Source organism: Nestor notabilis, unplaced genomic scaffold (genome assembly GCF_000696875.1).
Source record: "Nestor notabilis isolate BGI_N333 unplaced genomic scaffold, ASM69687v1 scaffold6174, whole genome shotgun sequence".
Classification (NCBI taxonomy): Eukaryota; Metazoa; Chordata; class Aves; order Psittaciformes; family Psittacidae; genus Nestor; species Nestor notabilis.
In genome coordinates this window covers 61,344-78,070 of record NW_009925067.1, presented here as the reverse complement: position 1 = coordinate 78,070, position 16,727 = coordinate 61,344, and the positions used below count along the sequence as shown (strand labels likewise).

The 16,727-nt window shown below is 45.1% G+C and overlaps 1 protein-coding gene across 1 annotated transcript; it reads right to left on the bottom strand.

The window, feature by feature from the left end:
• Positions 1-4,155: 4,155 nt before the first annotated feature.
• On the bottom strand, positions 4,156-14,955 carry LOC104404443 (T-box-containing protein TBX6L). Its single transcript, XM_010012872.1, has 9 exons — positions 14,807-14,955; positions 10,186-10,330; positions 9,101-9,203; positions 8,493-8,657; positions 8,039-8,185; positions 7,463-7,533; positions 6,208-6,299; positions 5,195-5,387; positions 4,156-4,582 (listed from the first exon to the last, which is right to left on the bottom strand). Exons 1-9 carry the CDS (start codon positions 14,820-14,822, stop codon positions 4,156-4,158), a joined length of 1,359 nt encoding a protein of 452 aa, XP_010011174.1. The 5' UTR covers positions 14,823-14,955.
• Positions 14,956-16,727: the final 1,772 nt, after the last annotated feature.

The following is a 16,727-nucleotide window of genomic DNA, read 5'->3' as shown; positions in this document are numbered from 1 at the left end:
GAGACGGCTGTTGTTTGCTATTGTCAGCCAAATGCTGCATCCCCCCTGCTAAGAGGCTCTGTATGGGATCCCAACCTGGGGCTCTGGAATTAAGCGGCTTTTAAGCTCTGCAATAAAAACCCATTTGACCTGAAGAATGTTGTTATGCCTGGAAGGGGGTTTGCACTGATTGCTTGGATTTGCTTAAGATGACCCAGTACATGTTAGCCAAGGAAATGCACTGCAGGAGTCTCCTGGGAGGCCCACCAAGGACCAAACAACAGGCACCCCCGTGCTGGCCAGTCAAGTCAATCCAAAGGAAGCAAAGGCCAGCTCAGCCTGGCTGTCCAGCTACAAGGCAACTCAAGAGCCCCAGCCCAGCTAGGCCTGGAAATACTGCTCCCCAGACTATCCTTACACCTCTCTGCAGGCAAGCAGCTACCCAGGGCCCCACTGAGCTCCCGTGGGGACAAACAGACCCTGCTCCACACCACACACATGAGCACTTGCTGCTGACATCAGGCACTGCAGAAGGTGCCAGAGAGCAGTGCTTCCCCCCAGGCTGATCTGATGGCACCAGGCGGTGAGTTTGGCTTTCACCAGCTGAGCACATCCCAGCACCTGGAAAACAGGTAAGCTCTTACTGAAACCAGCTGGTGGCTTCTCCAGCAGAGCCAGAGGGTGACCCGGTAGGTACAACAGCAGAGACCACAGCCCGGGCCAGGCAATAAGGCCCCTGCACCCCTGAGGGACTTGCTGTATCTTTTAAGCACAGGGAAAGGTGGGTGCTTTGCTGTGCTGCAGGGAAGCAGCATGACAGGTGCCTCTCCCAAGCCTGCGGCTGCACACCGAGATGCAGCTGTCTGTGGAAGAACTGCAGCACTGGCAAAAAGCATTTTCCTGCCATTTCCATCTGCACCGAAGCAGTGTCAGACAAGGCTTAAGGCTGCAAAAACCAGCAAGAGAAACAAAAATCAGGATCTTTATTTCCCATAGGAAATTTAGTTCATTTGCCCTCATCCTTACGTAACTCCTCTGCAGGAGAGGAGCGGAAAACACAGAAAAAATAAACAATTTGCTGCAAAGAATTAGTGCAAGAGACTGAGTCACATCTACCGATGCAAGCAGATAACCTGGGGCTCACTGAATACACTGAGAACAATAAACAGAGAGATCAACAGTATGTCATGCACGTATGAACTGCTCTCAGGTAATGTGACTAAAGTGGAGCCACTGGTGTGCTCAAAAAAGCTGCACAGAAAACACACTTTGGAGTTTATTTTATTGCTCTTAATGGCCTGCCTTCCGCATGTCTCCTTTCCTTTTATTGGAGCTGTCGGAGAGGCATTACATTATCTCACATGCGTGCAAAACCAGCGTTTCAGTCGAGCTCATACAGAGTTTTAAATGCCACAGCTGAAGAAAATAAGACAGCGGGAACTGCAGAGAGAGGAGGCGGCAGTGGAGTCCAGAGCACACACCTACAGGCAAGATTTCCAAAGGCTTCACAAACCAGCCAAGCCACAGTCTCTAACCAGAGACATACGAGTGAGGAAGGCAAAGGTACTTTTCTAATAAGCCAGATGATTCACTGAAGAAGGGCAACGAGTCCTGTTGCAACAGAAGGCTAATGAATAATTAAGAGCTTGTCCTAGGCACAAGGATGAGTCTTTACGCAGGTGCAGAGACATTTGCCAAACCAGCTCTACCAACAGGCCCATGGGGCAGCAGCACCCGCAACGCTGCTCTGAAGGTTTTAAAAGATTACACTCATATTACCATAGGAGTTTCCCTGTGCTGCCCAATTCTCCTCAGTTACTCTTACCACAGCATGGTTTTCATCCGCATTAGCACCCTGTGACAGAAGGAAATACAACCCAACTTCAAAGATAAAGAAACAGATCTAATGAGGTAGCCTGAGGGGGATGTATTACTTTCTCTTTTCTTGTCAGCACGGCACTTGCAGCAATCATGGCAGGGTACCAGGACTGCCTTGCAGAAAGTACCACCCCTGCACACGGGGCTCAAAGCACCAAACTCCCCGGCCACCTTCTCATCTGGTTTCCAAGATGTGCAAAACAGTAGTGGCAAAATCAACTACTAATGGTCAGAGACAGAATATTCTTCTTGCCCACAGAGGACAGCCTTTTACAGCTGACCTGCCTTCACATAGCTGGCGTTTGGACAGCAGCAAATCACAATATTCTGGGGTTACAAACAATCTCCTCTGCTTTTTTTCCAACCAGATTTCTTTTTAGCGAGTTTCTCATATCCACATGTGTTATGCACAGCAAGTATAAATCACTGCTGGCCAGGGTGCTGTCAGAGGAGAGGCTAATAGGATATTACATGCATATACTGTGGTGAAGTCTGACCTTTATTCAAATGCTGCTCATCTTCACATCCTGTGAAGCTGAGGGGAAGTATTTGGCTGATCTGTACATCTCATAAATTGTGCTACAAAAGCAGTTATCAATTTATGATTTAAATAACAAAGCGGTAATTGTACTTGAGTTTCACAAATTTGTAGGGCTACTTTTCAAAGTCATTTTAACAATAACAAACATGGCTCGACACCTCTACGCTATGCACAGGCACAGTGCCGACCTGGTAACCAGACAGACGCAGCTCTTCCCAGTGTACCTGCAGACACGGTCACAAACCCACCCAGGTCTGCTCATAGACAACATCTTGCTGCACACACACAGAGAAAACCATCTGGCATACAAAATAAATGACACACCTCACTGCCTACTGATGACTACAGGCCACAGAGCAGTTTATTTAAAGTATTACAAGAAAACATTCCCTAAATAACACCTAGGAACATGTCTATTCTCCCTGAGAAGCAAAGAGCCTGTCTCAAACAAGACCCCATTGCCAGGGCCATTCTGCCACTTGGGCAAACAGGGATGCTCCCCACTTCTAACATGAAGATAAAAAGAAATCCTTCTTTGCAAGGCAGCATACAGGCTGCTCGCTGGCAGAACAGCTTCTCCCCACGATGGGGCCACAGAGGTGAGAGCACTGAAACTCCTCTGGTAACTAAACATGGAAGCAGATTCCTACAGACTCCCAGACAGCAAAAGATGACTTTGCTGACCAGCAATGCAGCACATAGGTCAGTGCCTACAGGGTATTAATTGAAGTATATTCCCGATGAGTAATGCCAGGCTGGTGAGAACTGCCTGTTGATAAAGCTCGTTCAGAGTGTAGCACAATAACAACAACTATAAATTATATCCTCATTTATATTCTCATGGGGCTGCAGGGGGTGGAGGAAGGAAGAGAAGTTCACAGTGAAAGATTTCCTTTCCCTTGAAAGGAAGAGGTTGAGAGATACAGCCAGCAGTTTGTCCCTGTTTCTGATGAGCACAGGCCTTTGCAACCCCCCAGAGCAGCCCCCCACCCTCTGAACAACCTCCCTCCACCAGCAGAAAGAAAAGTGTTTCACTAACCTCGAACCTAAGGGTGACAGAAGAGGGCACAGGGGACATGCAGACACAACACACAGCCTTGCTGCTGCTTCTCCTGAACGGGACAAACTCTTCCCTGCCTGCACAAGCCACTGCTGCACTCCAAACACACACATGTTGCTGTGCATTTTACTCTTGTATGCTGCTGGAAGAAAGGCAAGACTCTAACTTTAGTTTGACTATACTGAGGAAACTGCTCAAGGGGACACCAGGATTGCTTCTTTTGTTTGTCTCTGCAATAATTCTCTACAGCTTTTTGGCCACCTGGACAGCTTACTGAAACTCTTCAGCCTCTATCTCTTTGCATGCAAGTCCTGGGAGGAAAAGATTTTGCAAACAGCCAAATGTGAAATGCAAACAGGCTGGGTCTGAGACTTCATCAGCTCTTTAAATACTGCTCTGGAACTCCTGCAGTTTCCTACTCCTGCTGAGAAAAAAAAACCCAACATTGCAGAACACACTGATTCAGTCAGACCCACATTGCCATGGCTGGGCAGCCATCAGTTCAGCTACTGCTTGTGAAATATGGTGAGGGTGGTTGTGCAAGGAGACAAGGAAGTGAAGGTGTCCCATGCTGCTGTTTGCAGCAATACCTCTTTGCCTCATGTAGGCAAGGCTTCAAAAGGTCAACACCCCAGAGCAGATTTGATCTCATTTACAGTTTTGTTTCGTTTTTTTCACTGGGAAGGGTCCTCCCAGTTCACCAGCAGGCATAGGGAAACAGAGGGTACTGGCTCCACTCTGCCATGGTCCCATGGGCATGTCCTGGAGCCCCCTGTGCATTGTACTCTGTGGAGAAGGCTGAGTAACTCATTGCCCTGTACTGGCTGTGGGAAGGCACCATCCACTGGCCGAGGCTTTGCTCGGTGCTGTAGGGACTGTACATGGGCGCTCGGGCTCCAGGTTTCCCAACAGAGTCTAGAGCCATGTTCACCACTCCTGTGTAGTCCTGGGGAGGAGGCAGAGGCGGAGGGAGTGGAGGCAGGTTGGTGAAGCCCTCTGGGAGCTGTTTGGAGTCGTGCTCGGGCACTGTGGAGAGATCCAAGGCATGGCACCTTGCCCGAAAGTCGTTCAAGGTTGTGGCATCACGGGTGAGAAGCTGTTGGCTGTCCCCAGCTTCATGGAACCTGAGCCCCAAGGGCAGAGAGAAGAGCGAGTCAAACCTACTGCAGTGGGAAACCACTGAAAACCCACAAAGATCCCCTGGGGAAAGGCAGGACAAGATTTTAGCATGCCTTCTTCCCCTCGCCTACTGCTTCATCTTACTGGTAGTGTGGATTTTAGTCCAAGCATCAGTGTCACTTACACAGAAAATCTTAATGCCAGAGAAGGTAAGCCCAGAGCAGGTGAGTTCTGGCTCATTTCTAGTCTGGGCTCCCTGTAACGCATGCCTGAATTCGCAATGATAAGGAGGAGGGAAAAATCACTGGAGTCTTGACACTCTTCCAACACATTTCCTCCAAAGGACAGGCAAGCTCTGCGGTACACAGAGCTGGCTGGGAGAGCATTTCAGGACAAGGAAATAAAATGCATTACTAAGACATGAGTATGCCCAGAATCAGTGGGTTTGAAGTAACACAGAAATGCTTTGCTGTGGAGCTATCTCCATGCTGCCCAACAGAAGGACATCCTTCCCTACTCCCACTGGCTGTTTTATTTAGGGAATACTCAGTAGAAGAAAAGGAATCCCATCAGTTGAAGGGAGGCTTTGGACAAGAGCACCAGAAGGTGGGACTCACCGATTTGTCTGGTAGGATGGCATAGGCACTTGCTGCTCTCTGGTCAGACCCTCCCTCTGGTCAGCTGGCACTGGGGATGCTGCAGGAAAGGCATGGCTGCCATTCTGCTCCGAGACCCAGAAGGGGTATCCACTGCTGACCACCACGGGGTTACTCTCTTCCTTCACATCCACATTCTCATCTTTCTCAAAATCTGACTCACAGAGAGGAAAAGAAAGAACGGGAAAAAAATGAGAAGGGAGAAGGGAAAGCCAGAGCTCACAGTGGTCTGTTGGCAGCTGCATTGATCACAGGATGGTGGAAGGAAATGCACTAATGCCTCTTCTGCAGTCATACTGTCTTAAGTGACTAGCACTTTTCAGCTTCCTTCTTTCCTTACACTGTATTCAGTCCTGCCCTGTTCTCTCTCCTTAGTCATGCTACTGCAAGCAGCACTGTGAATTAGAGAAGGAACGATTCAAGCTTAAGAAACAAACTAACAAACAGTAAAGTTGGGTTTTGTTGTTTTTTTGGGTTTGTTTGTTTTGGTTTTGGGTTTTTTTCCTGTTCTGTTTGGGGTTTTTTTGTTTGTTTGTTTGGTTGGTTTGGGGGTTTTGGGTTTTTTTTTAGCAGTATCAGTTCCCACATCTGCATCCCAACCCAGCTGCACAAACAGCACAGCTGGCATACTTAGAAGAACCAAGAAAGCAATGGGTGATACTGCAATCTCATGTCACTATTGACATGTTATGAAAGCACAGCCTACTATCGTACATGATCACAAAGCACAGCCAGGCTGGGGGGCTGGCAAGAGAGCTGATGAGTAGTCAGTAATGACAAGTGACTTGTGAGGAGTCTCCTGTGGATCAGTCCCAGAAAGAGAGTCAAAAGCTCAAAGCCATACACAGCACTTTTTAGGGACTCCACACAGGCCACTCTCCCCACAGAGGGGGCTATGTTGCCGTTTCTTTTCCTTCTTGCAGCCCAGGCACTGTCTGGAAATCATTCTCTGGGTTTGTTGTGATCGATATTACCATGTTGCTCAGCACCAGACTCCTTTTCCTCAGGTAGCTTCCTCTTCTGGCCTTTGGCTGGACTAGGCTTCTGGCATTTGGCTCGTCCTTCCCTGGAAAGAAACAAGACATGGGGGTAGCTTGTATGTAAGCTGTTTGCCTAGACAAACACGTAAGGGATGGTGGACAAGCCATGGAAGATGAAAATGGGATGAACCTCTCTGACACTGTGTGTTACACCTCTCCTAGTGAAGCATCCTGACAGGCCCATGGGGAATACACTTGCATAGCGGAATTACAGGGTTAGCCATGCTGCCTGCCATCTGTGCGCAAGAGCCCTCACCCTGTGGGGCTCTCAGGATACACTGGTGAAGAAGCTGCCTGCTTCATGTTTGTACAAAAGGCACAATCAACATGGAAACTCAGCATCAGAGGATTTGGCACTGCTTGGAAGTATAGTCCGATGCTGGATATACATACTACGCACACAGGTACAAGTATAGTAGGCTGGGTCTTTTGCTTGAAAGCAGCTTTTTCCTAACTGCAAAATGAGTCTAAGCATAGTCAGAAATGATCCTATTAGGAGGAGAAAAAAAATCCCTGACATTTTCAAAATTTAAGTAAAAAGGAGTCAGTTTTAGCCTTCTTAATCAGGAAATGAGATTTTTTTTCAGGCATAAAGTAATATGAAACAGAATCTAAGATATTTTCATAACATTTTCTGCTTGGAAAAAAAAAGTTTTTTTCCTTCTCTATTGCCAATCTATGGTTGCATTTAAGCTTTTTTTTTTTCTTATCTCATCCACCGGCTGCCCTCAGACCAGACAGAAGATCTCAGTGGTACTGGTATCCATTTTCCCTCTTGCAGACAAAATCTCCTGTTGGAAGAGATGCTTTTCCACACAGGCAAAGGAGATGAGGAACCTCCAAATGTCAGAATCAAGCTGATATTAAACAGACTTAGTGATCTGCTGTGGACTCCTGTTATCACTGTTATTCACATGTCAGATTCCAGCCTAGCTCCAACTTACAAGGGAAGGCAGGTCTCGTATTTGTCACACCTCCCACATTTCTGTAGGAAATCCTGTATCTTCTCCCACACCCCAAGTCTCTTGGGAGGAGGCTGCACAGAAGGACATCATCCCAGATACAGGCAAGCGCTGTGCGCACAACCCCAGCAGGCTCTGCAGAGATAGCTGGTCGAGTTTGCTCAATGGTCGCGGGTAAAATTCACAAGTGAAGTCCAGTTATAAATAAAGATGAAAAAACAGTGTACCTTCGAGTGTTCTTCCCATGCTCACGGAAACCTTTAGCAAATGGGTTGTTGTCAATCTTGAGCTTTGTAATCTTAAAATAAAAGGAACAAGATTCAGTTTCATGGTGTCTGGTTGGGATATTTACTGTTTCAAGATCTTCACATCATTATCTATCACGAGAGCTTGTCTGAGGGCCCTTGCCACAGTACCTGAGCTCTCCTAGCAGCTCCCATTATTTGTTAGGAACTGACACACACAGATGAATTACTTTTTGCCAGGGCTGGCAGGAATTTGGGTGGAAATCATCTAACTAGGGAAATATATAGGGTCAATATCTGTATCTGGACTTTCGCCCATACTTTTTATTGCATTTAGGGTTCTGTTAATCACTGACAGCACACTTAATACAATTAAGGTGCATGATTCATCTCATCACAGAATAGATGTTTTCCATAAGAACCATAACGTGCCTGTTTCTTCCCATTGTCCATCACAGGCACCCAGGGTGAGTAGCTTGGAAGGAGACACCTTCCTCTACAAGATTTCTAAGGATAGTATTTAGCAACTTGTCCAAAAGCAGTACTTGCATGCTGTACCTGCTCATTCTGGTAAGCAGTAACAGAAGTGAAGGCAGTCTCAGGGAAGCTGAAGACTTGGAAGATGCTCCAGCGGACACTGAAGAGGTCATCTGCCTGCACAATGTGGAAGCGAGGCTTGTAACGGTGCATGGAGTGCAGGATGATCTGGAGACACAGGAGAAAGTTTCCATGTGCAATCACTGCCAACACACTGTGCAAAGTCTCCTGCGGGAGCTCCCAAGACATTCATTTTAAACCAAAGACGCCTGCCTGGCACTGGTGTCTTCACCATGCCTTTACAGCACAGTAACAGACTAAAGCCTTCCCTAACAGGTAGTTAAGAGGGCACAAGGGCACTTGAACATATTTTAATTTCCACGTGATGTAATTTCTCACAAATCTCACATGTCCTGTAACATCCATCTGTAATGAATTCCAAGAGAGCACAACACAAAGGCCAGCTACAACCTACGTGTCCATGCTGATCCAGAGTGTTGTTGGTGAGCTTCAGTTTTTGGAAGGAGACAGGTTCTTTCATCCAGTGACTGCCAGGAGCTGGGGAATCTGGGTGGACGTAGGTGCGACAAGGGAGCTGGGGCTCTGCTTTTCCCGCAACTTCCCACTGATCTTTATTCCACTGTGAAGGAAAAGACAAATCTAGAGCTTAAAACAAAAACCTACTTTCACTACAGGAAAACTTACCCCAGCAACTTTGTTTCACTGTCAATTTAGTGGCCTCCTCTGAAGCACAAGTAGCAGATTCTCTCTTAAGAGCTATGATCCTGTTAACAAGAGCTCCCATTTTAGGCCTCATTCTTCCTCCCTTTCTCCCAGTGGCTGCCAGAAAAGTCTGACATTAATCATGATTAAAATTGTATCATTTACAGTGAAAATCAGTTACCTTTCCAGCTGCTCCCCAAGCAAAACTGACAAATAACTCGAGAGAGGGATAAATTCACCAATTACTTCTGCACCTTGTCCAAAGACAATTCATTTATCAGCCTGGCCAGTGAAGCATAAAGATTAATCTACTTCAAAAGATGGAAGGAGAGCATACATTCTATTATTTAAAGTACTCACCTTGTACCTGAAGTTGTCCATTGGCACAAAATCTACCAGCATGAGGTACTTGGCATAAGGGATTAAGCCAGAGACTTTGATTTTGCATTGTGGAAACATTCGTCTGAAGGAGAAATGAAATGAACAGTATAAGGATTTCTCTATAAAGTGGCTGCTGTCTCACGATCAAGAAGCATGTCATGTTTACTCACTACTGTGCAAAGTTCTGGTAGCCATAATTCTACAGGCCACCTACTGAACATTTTTCTATCTTACTGCTGTACTGTCTAGTCCTATAGATTTAGGTAGAATAGACACTAACAGGGCAGCAGTCACTGAAGGCCTGACACTGTTACTGCTTTTGTTCTTCTCATTCCTGTAACACAACAGTGGGAAACTTGAAAGAAAATATTTGGAATTTGCACCTAGTTCTGAGCCTTCTGCAGCTATCACAGACCTGGAGGATAGATTAGAGCATTTTCTAGCGTGGGTAGAAAACGTGCTCTCATATAAGAGCACATTTACCTTTCTGTTCCAGTACTCCCTGCCACCACTTTCATCTTCTGACTCTGCAAAAAAGCTTTGACACCTACCTTCCTATCCAAAGGGATTATTTTAGCTCACAGCAGCTTTGACATACTACATTACAATTTCACAATTTCATATTCTTTCGCTGCAAGCTCCACAATGCATGACTCATTTGAATTTCAGAAGAGTCTGCATACACAGATCATTACTATTCTACACAATGTTCTTGTCTGCAAATGTAGCCTCAAACCCAGGTATTTACTGCTCAACTCCTGGTGCCAGTGACCGAGGCAAAGGAAGCCCAGGGCGCTTTCCCGAGCAACCTCCCAGGGACAGGAACATCAGTGGAAGTGTCGAGATAAGAGTACAGAAGTTCCTCAGCACATCAGCCACACAGTGACCTTTTGCACTTCATAGTTTGGACTTCTACGACATCCTGAAAGAACAATTCCTCTGTCACAGGCAGGGAGATGTGCTCAGTTAGCTACAAAAGTAGTTGAAAGGCCACCATTTAAAACATGAGATTTTGACAACAGCCTGGAGAGGTGTGGTGTGGACAGCTGTCCTGCTCCCCTCACCTGCCCGATTTGGTGATGATCATCTCAGTTCCTATCTGATGAAACTTCATCCAGAGATCCATGTCCTCAAGGGTGACCACAATGGAGCTCTGTGGGTAGTGCTCCAGGCTGGGGGAAGGAAGGGCCTCACATGGCACTTTCATGTCTACCAAGAGAGAGAGAAAACAGTAACTTCAGATGGGCAGGAGGAGAGATGACACAAAACAGCTTCTGCTCAGGGACAGGGCCCTGACACACAACACCCACATCAGCCCTCCCTGCATCCTCCAGTGCCAGCTCCCTGAATTTCACACACTGTTGTAAGATGGGGCCTGTGCATCTGTCCATTACTCCTGCTGTTCGGCCACAGTACATCTCAGCCCCAAACCACCATGCAGTGCACCACACTGATTCAGCTCAGGGAGCTGAATGGCATGATTTTACCCATGAAGGTCCCAGGTGCTGCTGAGAAGTAGAGAGTCTGTGCCACAATAAGCCTCTTACAGAAAAGCCATTATGTTTCATCAAAGTCTTTTTGTTACTTAGCAGGCTCAAAAGGCAAAATGGCTTCTCCAGCAGGTTTGGGTTTAGCTGACAAATTATTTTGTAAAGATTTATGTGTTGTACAAACTCAACCTGACTTCCTTTGTTCCAAAACTCACACTGGCAGGCAGCCATAATCCACTTTTATTCCTGATCAAGGTTACAAAAAACACTTTACCAAGAGAATAGAATGAATGATGAAAGGATTGGAAAGATTTTAAGTGCACCAGTGGGTTATGGGAGAAAATGACACGTAGGTGGTAGCAGAGGTGAAAAACCTCTTCAGAGGACAACGAAGGGCGAGACAGGAGACCCAAATCTAAGCGAAGGCAAGAAGAGAGGGAGGTGACAGAGCCAGATCATGAAACATTCTGAAAAGAGGACGGCTGGTCTGAACTGGACTTGGAGATGGAGACCACTGAGGAGCCTGTGATGGTGGTGGAAGGTGCCTCTTCAGTAACACAGCATGGCACATCAGAGGTGCTGCCTGCAATATGCCTGCACTATTACAGGCAGAGGACTAACTATGGCCCTGGGAAAGAGGAAAAGAAACTATTCTGGAGAAACATTTTGGCGTTGGTAGCACCTACCACCTCTGTAAAGCTGTTTGGATCTAAAACCTGCTATAGGCATTCTTAACTATACTGTAACACACACAAGACTGCTGCTGCCACAGTTTAACTTTAGGTGAAAACACAGAATCATAGAATAGTTAGGGTTGGAAAGGACCTTAAGGTCATCTAGTTCCAACCCCCCTGCCATGGGCAGGGACACCTTGCACTAAACCATGTCACCCAAGGCTCTGTCCAACCTGGACATGACCTGGTATAGCTACTGATGGCCTGAGTTCATACCCAGTAGGGCTTCACAAACACCGCCCTGCAGTCCCAACGAGGTACTAACAACCCTGCTGGACACAGGGACACTCAGAGCAGCAGTGCTGTGCTCGCTCCAGTGCCAGCAGGCCACTTCTGCTGGGTGAGGTGGTTAACAGCCATGCGCTGCTATTTGTGTAAGACAGAGATATTTTTCTGCCTCCCAGCCTGATGAGATCTTATTCAGAACGTATCAGAAATAAGGGAATTTTCACCTCGTTACAGCTTTCCTGAGAAACATCTTCAAAAGAACAAGCATGAAAGTAGACAACTATTTCCAGAGAAATCAGCTTTTGTTCAGAAAGCAGTATCTTTCCACAAAAACAACCCAGTGTGAGTATAAGTTCTTCCCTCAGTATTTAAGAACTAAAAAGAAAACCCCAAAAACATTTAAATGTAATTTTGTCAGTTTGCAAAGGTCTTTAGGCATTTGAAAAAATATATCTTCTACCCTTTTTTTCTGCTTTGATCCAACATTAATGAACTGGCTAAGAAGTGACACCTAGTTTGCTCACTAAGATTAGCCTGTTAACATCTTCTTACTAAAGCTTCCCCCATATCCTCTTGCAAAGACATGAAAGCTGCCACAAGATGATGCATTCGGTAGCTCAGTGGAGCACATGTATCAAAAGGAGTTACAATAAAATTGGGCTGATTTCCCACAGGAGTCATCCAGTCACAAATGCATGCAAACAGATTTTGATTAGCTAGACAGATGCTCGGTCCTTCCCCAAATGAATTTCAGCATTAAGTTTTTGTAAGCAAATTCCAATGTCATTAAATGAGTCCTTATTGAAGGGAGACTTCCAATGAAATCAAGAGGAATTGAAGTGAAAGGAGTTCAATACTGAATTAAAAATCAAAAGGCAGATGTTACAATCTGTGTTTTACAAAAACAAGTCCACAATTCACCTATACAAGTGAAATGCTACAGAAGACAGGGAAAAAGAGCTGCACATACAATAAACACTGCAACAACAATTCTAAAATGCAGTTAATGTCTTTTGCCCTACAGGTTTTGTGTGTAGTCTGAGGCTGAAAAACAGGACATTAACAGTTTGCACGGGATCTGGACCCCAGCAATGGTGTGAGCTTGCTAATGGATCCACACAGCTGGCTACACACTCATGTGCAATTGGCTTCAGCGGGATTCTGCAGCAACAGATCCATTTATAGGATCCGCTCTGGATTTTCTTTGTACAGCCAGAGGCTGGCTTGCAAGGCACTTCAAATTCACTCCTACTTTGTGCCTATGTAACTAATGGCAAGATTCACACACACATCTCCCGCACAATGATGCCTGTATGTTGGAATTACAGCAACAAAGGTTTGTGTCAGGGTGTCCAAGCACTGAACTGAACTTGTTAAAGCTGTACTTCTATTGTTTCCTCTTCTCTGTAACTTAGTTTTTATTTTAAGCAATACTTGAAAGAGATATAAACATTTTGCAAGAATGTCAGTTCTATTTTAAAAGTATTATTATTATCATTGTGGTGCCACTGCACGTGGCACACTTCAAAACATATTCCTTAGGCCAAGATGAGGTCGAAAAAGAAGACTGCTGCTGTAATAAAGGAACTGACAATTAAATGATCTTCCATCTCTTCCATGCTTAAAGTCCTTATGCAAATATGAGCAGCTTGTCCTTCAGTTTCTGCACCTAGGCTGTGCATATCTTTTTCCTATCTTGGAGATGGAGAGAAAATGAAATGAGAGGCAATTTGGTAATGCTTGCAGGGGGAGTAAGATCTTTGGATAGCAGATGCTGGAGTATAATCCACTCACCTAAAGCAGCCCCTCAATTGTCAGTTACTGAGACAATGTTATGTCAGAAAATTTGTTGCAGCCTACTCAAAATATATGGGATAGGATTTGCAACAGTGAGAAAACTCCAAAAAGGCAAAAGGTATGCTGCTTACCTTCACTAAACCCAGTTATTATTACATTTGTTGCTGTTATCTTCTGAGTGAGGAAGTCCAACACTAACAGCTATGCAGTGTTCACAGGGAAGAAATGCACATCAGTATATAAAGCTAGCTGAGAAATTAATCTTGCCAACAACCAAAAGAATTCCCATGTTCTCTCACCTTATAAACAGAAACACCCCAACCCTCTGGAGGGAACCTCATTTCTCAGTAAGCATTTTAGCAGTAACCAAAGTATGGTGTTTCTACAAATACAATCACTTCACCTCTCAAATGCACCCAGTCATCACCTTGAATATTTCTGCTGTATGGGGTCGTACACCAGAAACAACTCAGTAAGAAAATGAGGCGACTTCTGCAATAGTTGCCATCTTTAACATGGTAAAATACCATAATACAGTTTATATTTTTCATTGTTGCTTATTCGCTTTTCAACTCAAAATTCTTTTGAAGTGGCAGAAATCATTAGGAATTAGATCAACACAGCGTGGACTGCTTTACAAAAACCCAAAACAATGGTGAAGATAGAAATTATCTGAGTCATTGCACATGTGTTTTGCTTAGGAATGAAACAACACCTTGCGGAGGTATAGAAATGAAGTTGAGAATACCCAGCCAACTCTAACATGCACATATGATCTGCACACCTAAACTAGGTAAACAGTTGTTTCCCAATGCCTATCTATCACTGTGCCCAGTGTGATCATGCCACACACAGAAGAGGTTAACAGCACATTATGAAATGGACTGATAAAGAAAAACGTAAAGAAAACCCTAAGGAAACCAGAGAAATCCTGTGTTTGGGCATGAACCTGGCAGAGGTGGGTATGCCTGCTTGGGGTTCATACTTTCAAAGGGCAAAGAAAAAACAAAAGAAAAAGCAAACAGTTTGTATCAGAACCATTATTCGCAATGTAAGAAGTATTTCCAAACTTTCTGTGGCCTTCAACTTGAAGGAACTCAAAGTACTTTGCACACAACATACAGGCAACACCTCTAACCTTCAGTGAACGATCGCTGTGACACAGACAAGGGAGTTTTGGGCACAACTGTGAGTAAACCTTTGCTACCTTCTGAAAGGTCTTTCAAAGCTCACAAATAACACTCAAACCCACAATTTCTCATCCATTCCTACCAAAACCACCCATTTTATAAATCCTTTCCAGCCACACATACACTAATACAAATGCTGGTAATGCTTCAGGAGCACTTACTCTCTTTCTAAAATGATTGTGCACTCTTGGCATAAGCCTAGGATCTTTCCACACAATAAGGAAAAGGAGGGAGTCCTTTACTTACCTGGTAAAGCTTGCATTTTGCCATGTACTGCAGAGTCTAGGAGCTTGCACGGCCAAGAGAGCCACCAAAGTTCTTAGAAGGGGAGCCAAAATAGTCCAGTTCAAAAGCAGGTCTGATTTCCTGGAGAAACCAAAAGCCCTTCCTTCTGAGATCCAGTGTCAAGAGTGACCGGGATGAGGATGGGACTCCAAGCACAGCTAGCCAAGGTGAGTTCCTGTTTTATGGAGGCTAATGAGCAGGGAGGAGCTTCTTGCCAGGGCTGTCCCCTTGCGATCCTTTGATGTCCAAAGGGACAAAGAGAGGAAGGATCTGCAGCAATGGCTGGGGCTAAGGGAAGAAAATCAAAGAGAATTAACATGGCTTTGACATACAGGAAACCCTACAGGGGAAATGCACTTTGATTTACTTCTAACGCACCTTTAAACAAATAGAGACAAGACCAAAACCATCAGTTGAAGACTTACCTATAAAATGGAAAAAAAAAACCCAAACAAACCCTTAAGCAGCAAGCAGGAAAAAAAAACTTCCTTCTGGCTATTCCATGGATTTGATATAATTTTTGTCTCCAAAACACAGCATAACTCTTGATTTCTGGTATCAGAATCAGGACTGTATTGAGCCTGTTCCTTCCCAAGTGGGTGATTTACTCTGTGGTAAAGTTTGCTCTCACAACTGGGATGCTGCAGCAATGCATTCATTCACCAACAGATGTCTTCTCCACTAACACGAACACGTTTGATGATACAACATTACTTACCTACCCAATCTCTGCATTCAGACTCCCTGACCGCACAGTTAATTTTCCTGCTGCACTGTTTGTCTACAGCAGGGCACTGCACCACATCTGTTCCGAAGCTCAGTACTGAGGCTGACCTACATGTGGTACCTTTTCAGCTGAGCCCTGCTAGGGTATCATTTTACTGGCACCCAGCTCCTCTGGCTGGCACCTTCCAGGGCTAATGCACGATCCAAAAGTCTCAATATGGGTCAGGCACTGGTTTTAGGCCTCGTTCAAGGCATTGCTCTTACTGAAGGAAGCCTGCGCAGAAACTGAAAGACTTGAACATTTTCCCGTAATTAGTTTATTCTGCAAGTGTGACCATTAGCTTTTGTACTTATAAGTGTTTACAAGTGCTAAGAGACAGCAATCAAGTCTCCTGCTTCAGGGCACAGAACAGCCACTACACCTGGGTTAAGAGGGATTAGGGGGTTAAGAATGCATTTCTATGCATTCACATACAGAAATGGCTATACTAACATTTACAGGTCGATGATGTTCAAAAGCTGGAGGTCAGAGGCAGGATATCAGTCTCAATGGGCCAGTGTTGGATCCTGCACAGCAAATTTAGGAGCTTGCTGTAAGGCTGCAGCTGATTCCATCTAGTTTTGCTTCCAATAAATATTTTTTTATTTTGTCAGTGACATGCAAAACATATTCTGATTTAGTCAGATCCTATATCCAAGCAACGTCCTTTTGTTCTGTTTTTACTGCCTTTTGGAGCAGGCAATGCAAGGACATGCAAAGAGGACAAAGGAGTTCAATCAGAAGAGGGACTGGCTCTCTTTCAGCGGTATACTGAATTCTAGGCATGCCAGTACTAGCAGAGATATAAAAGCCAGTGCTTAGGATGGCAAGGAAGAACATGTAAAAGAAATAGGTTAGAGAGTTTGAGAATTCCTGAGGAGGATTTTATAGCAGGAGATGGTCCATCGCCTCCTGGCACCTGTGAAGAACCACACCCAGCCTCCCTGACATCCCTTTAAAACCACTGAAGACCACAGGCTCTTCTTCAGCTACCTTAGGGTCATCCAGAGCCAGGGAGCCTGAGTACCACTAAGGAGAGAACTATCATGTGTTGGAGGAACATCAGCTTGTAGCTCAACTGGAGATTATTTATTACATTGTGGAAAAATAAATAGG

Excerpts from the sequence above, each read along its gene's own strand:
- LOC104404443 (XM_010012872.1), bottom strand. Across the intron at positions 9,204-10,185 it reads ATCATCACCAAATCGGGCAG|ACGAATGTTTCCACAATGCA; the intron begins GTGAGGGGAGCA and ends TTTCTCCTTCAG. Across the intron at positions 4,583-5,194 it reads CCATCCTACCAGACAAATCG|GTTCCATGAAGCTGGGGACA; the intron begins GTGAGTCCCACC and ends CTTGGGGCTCAG.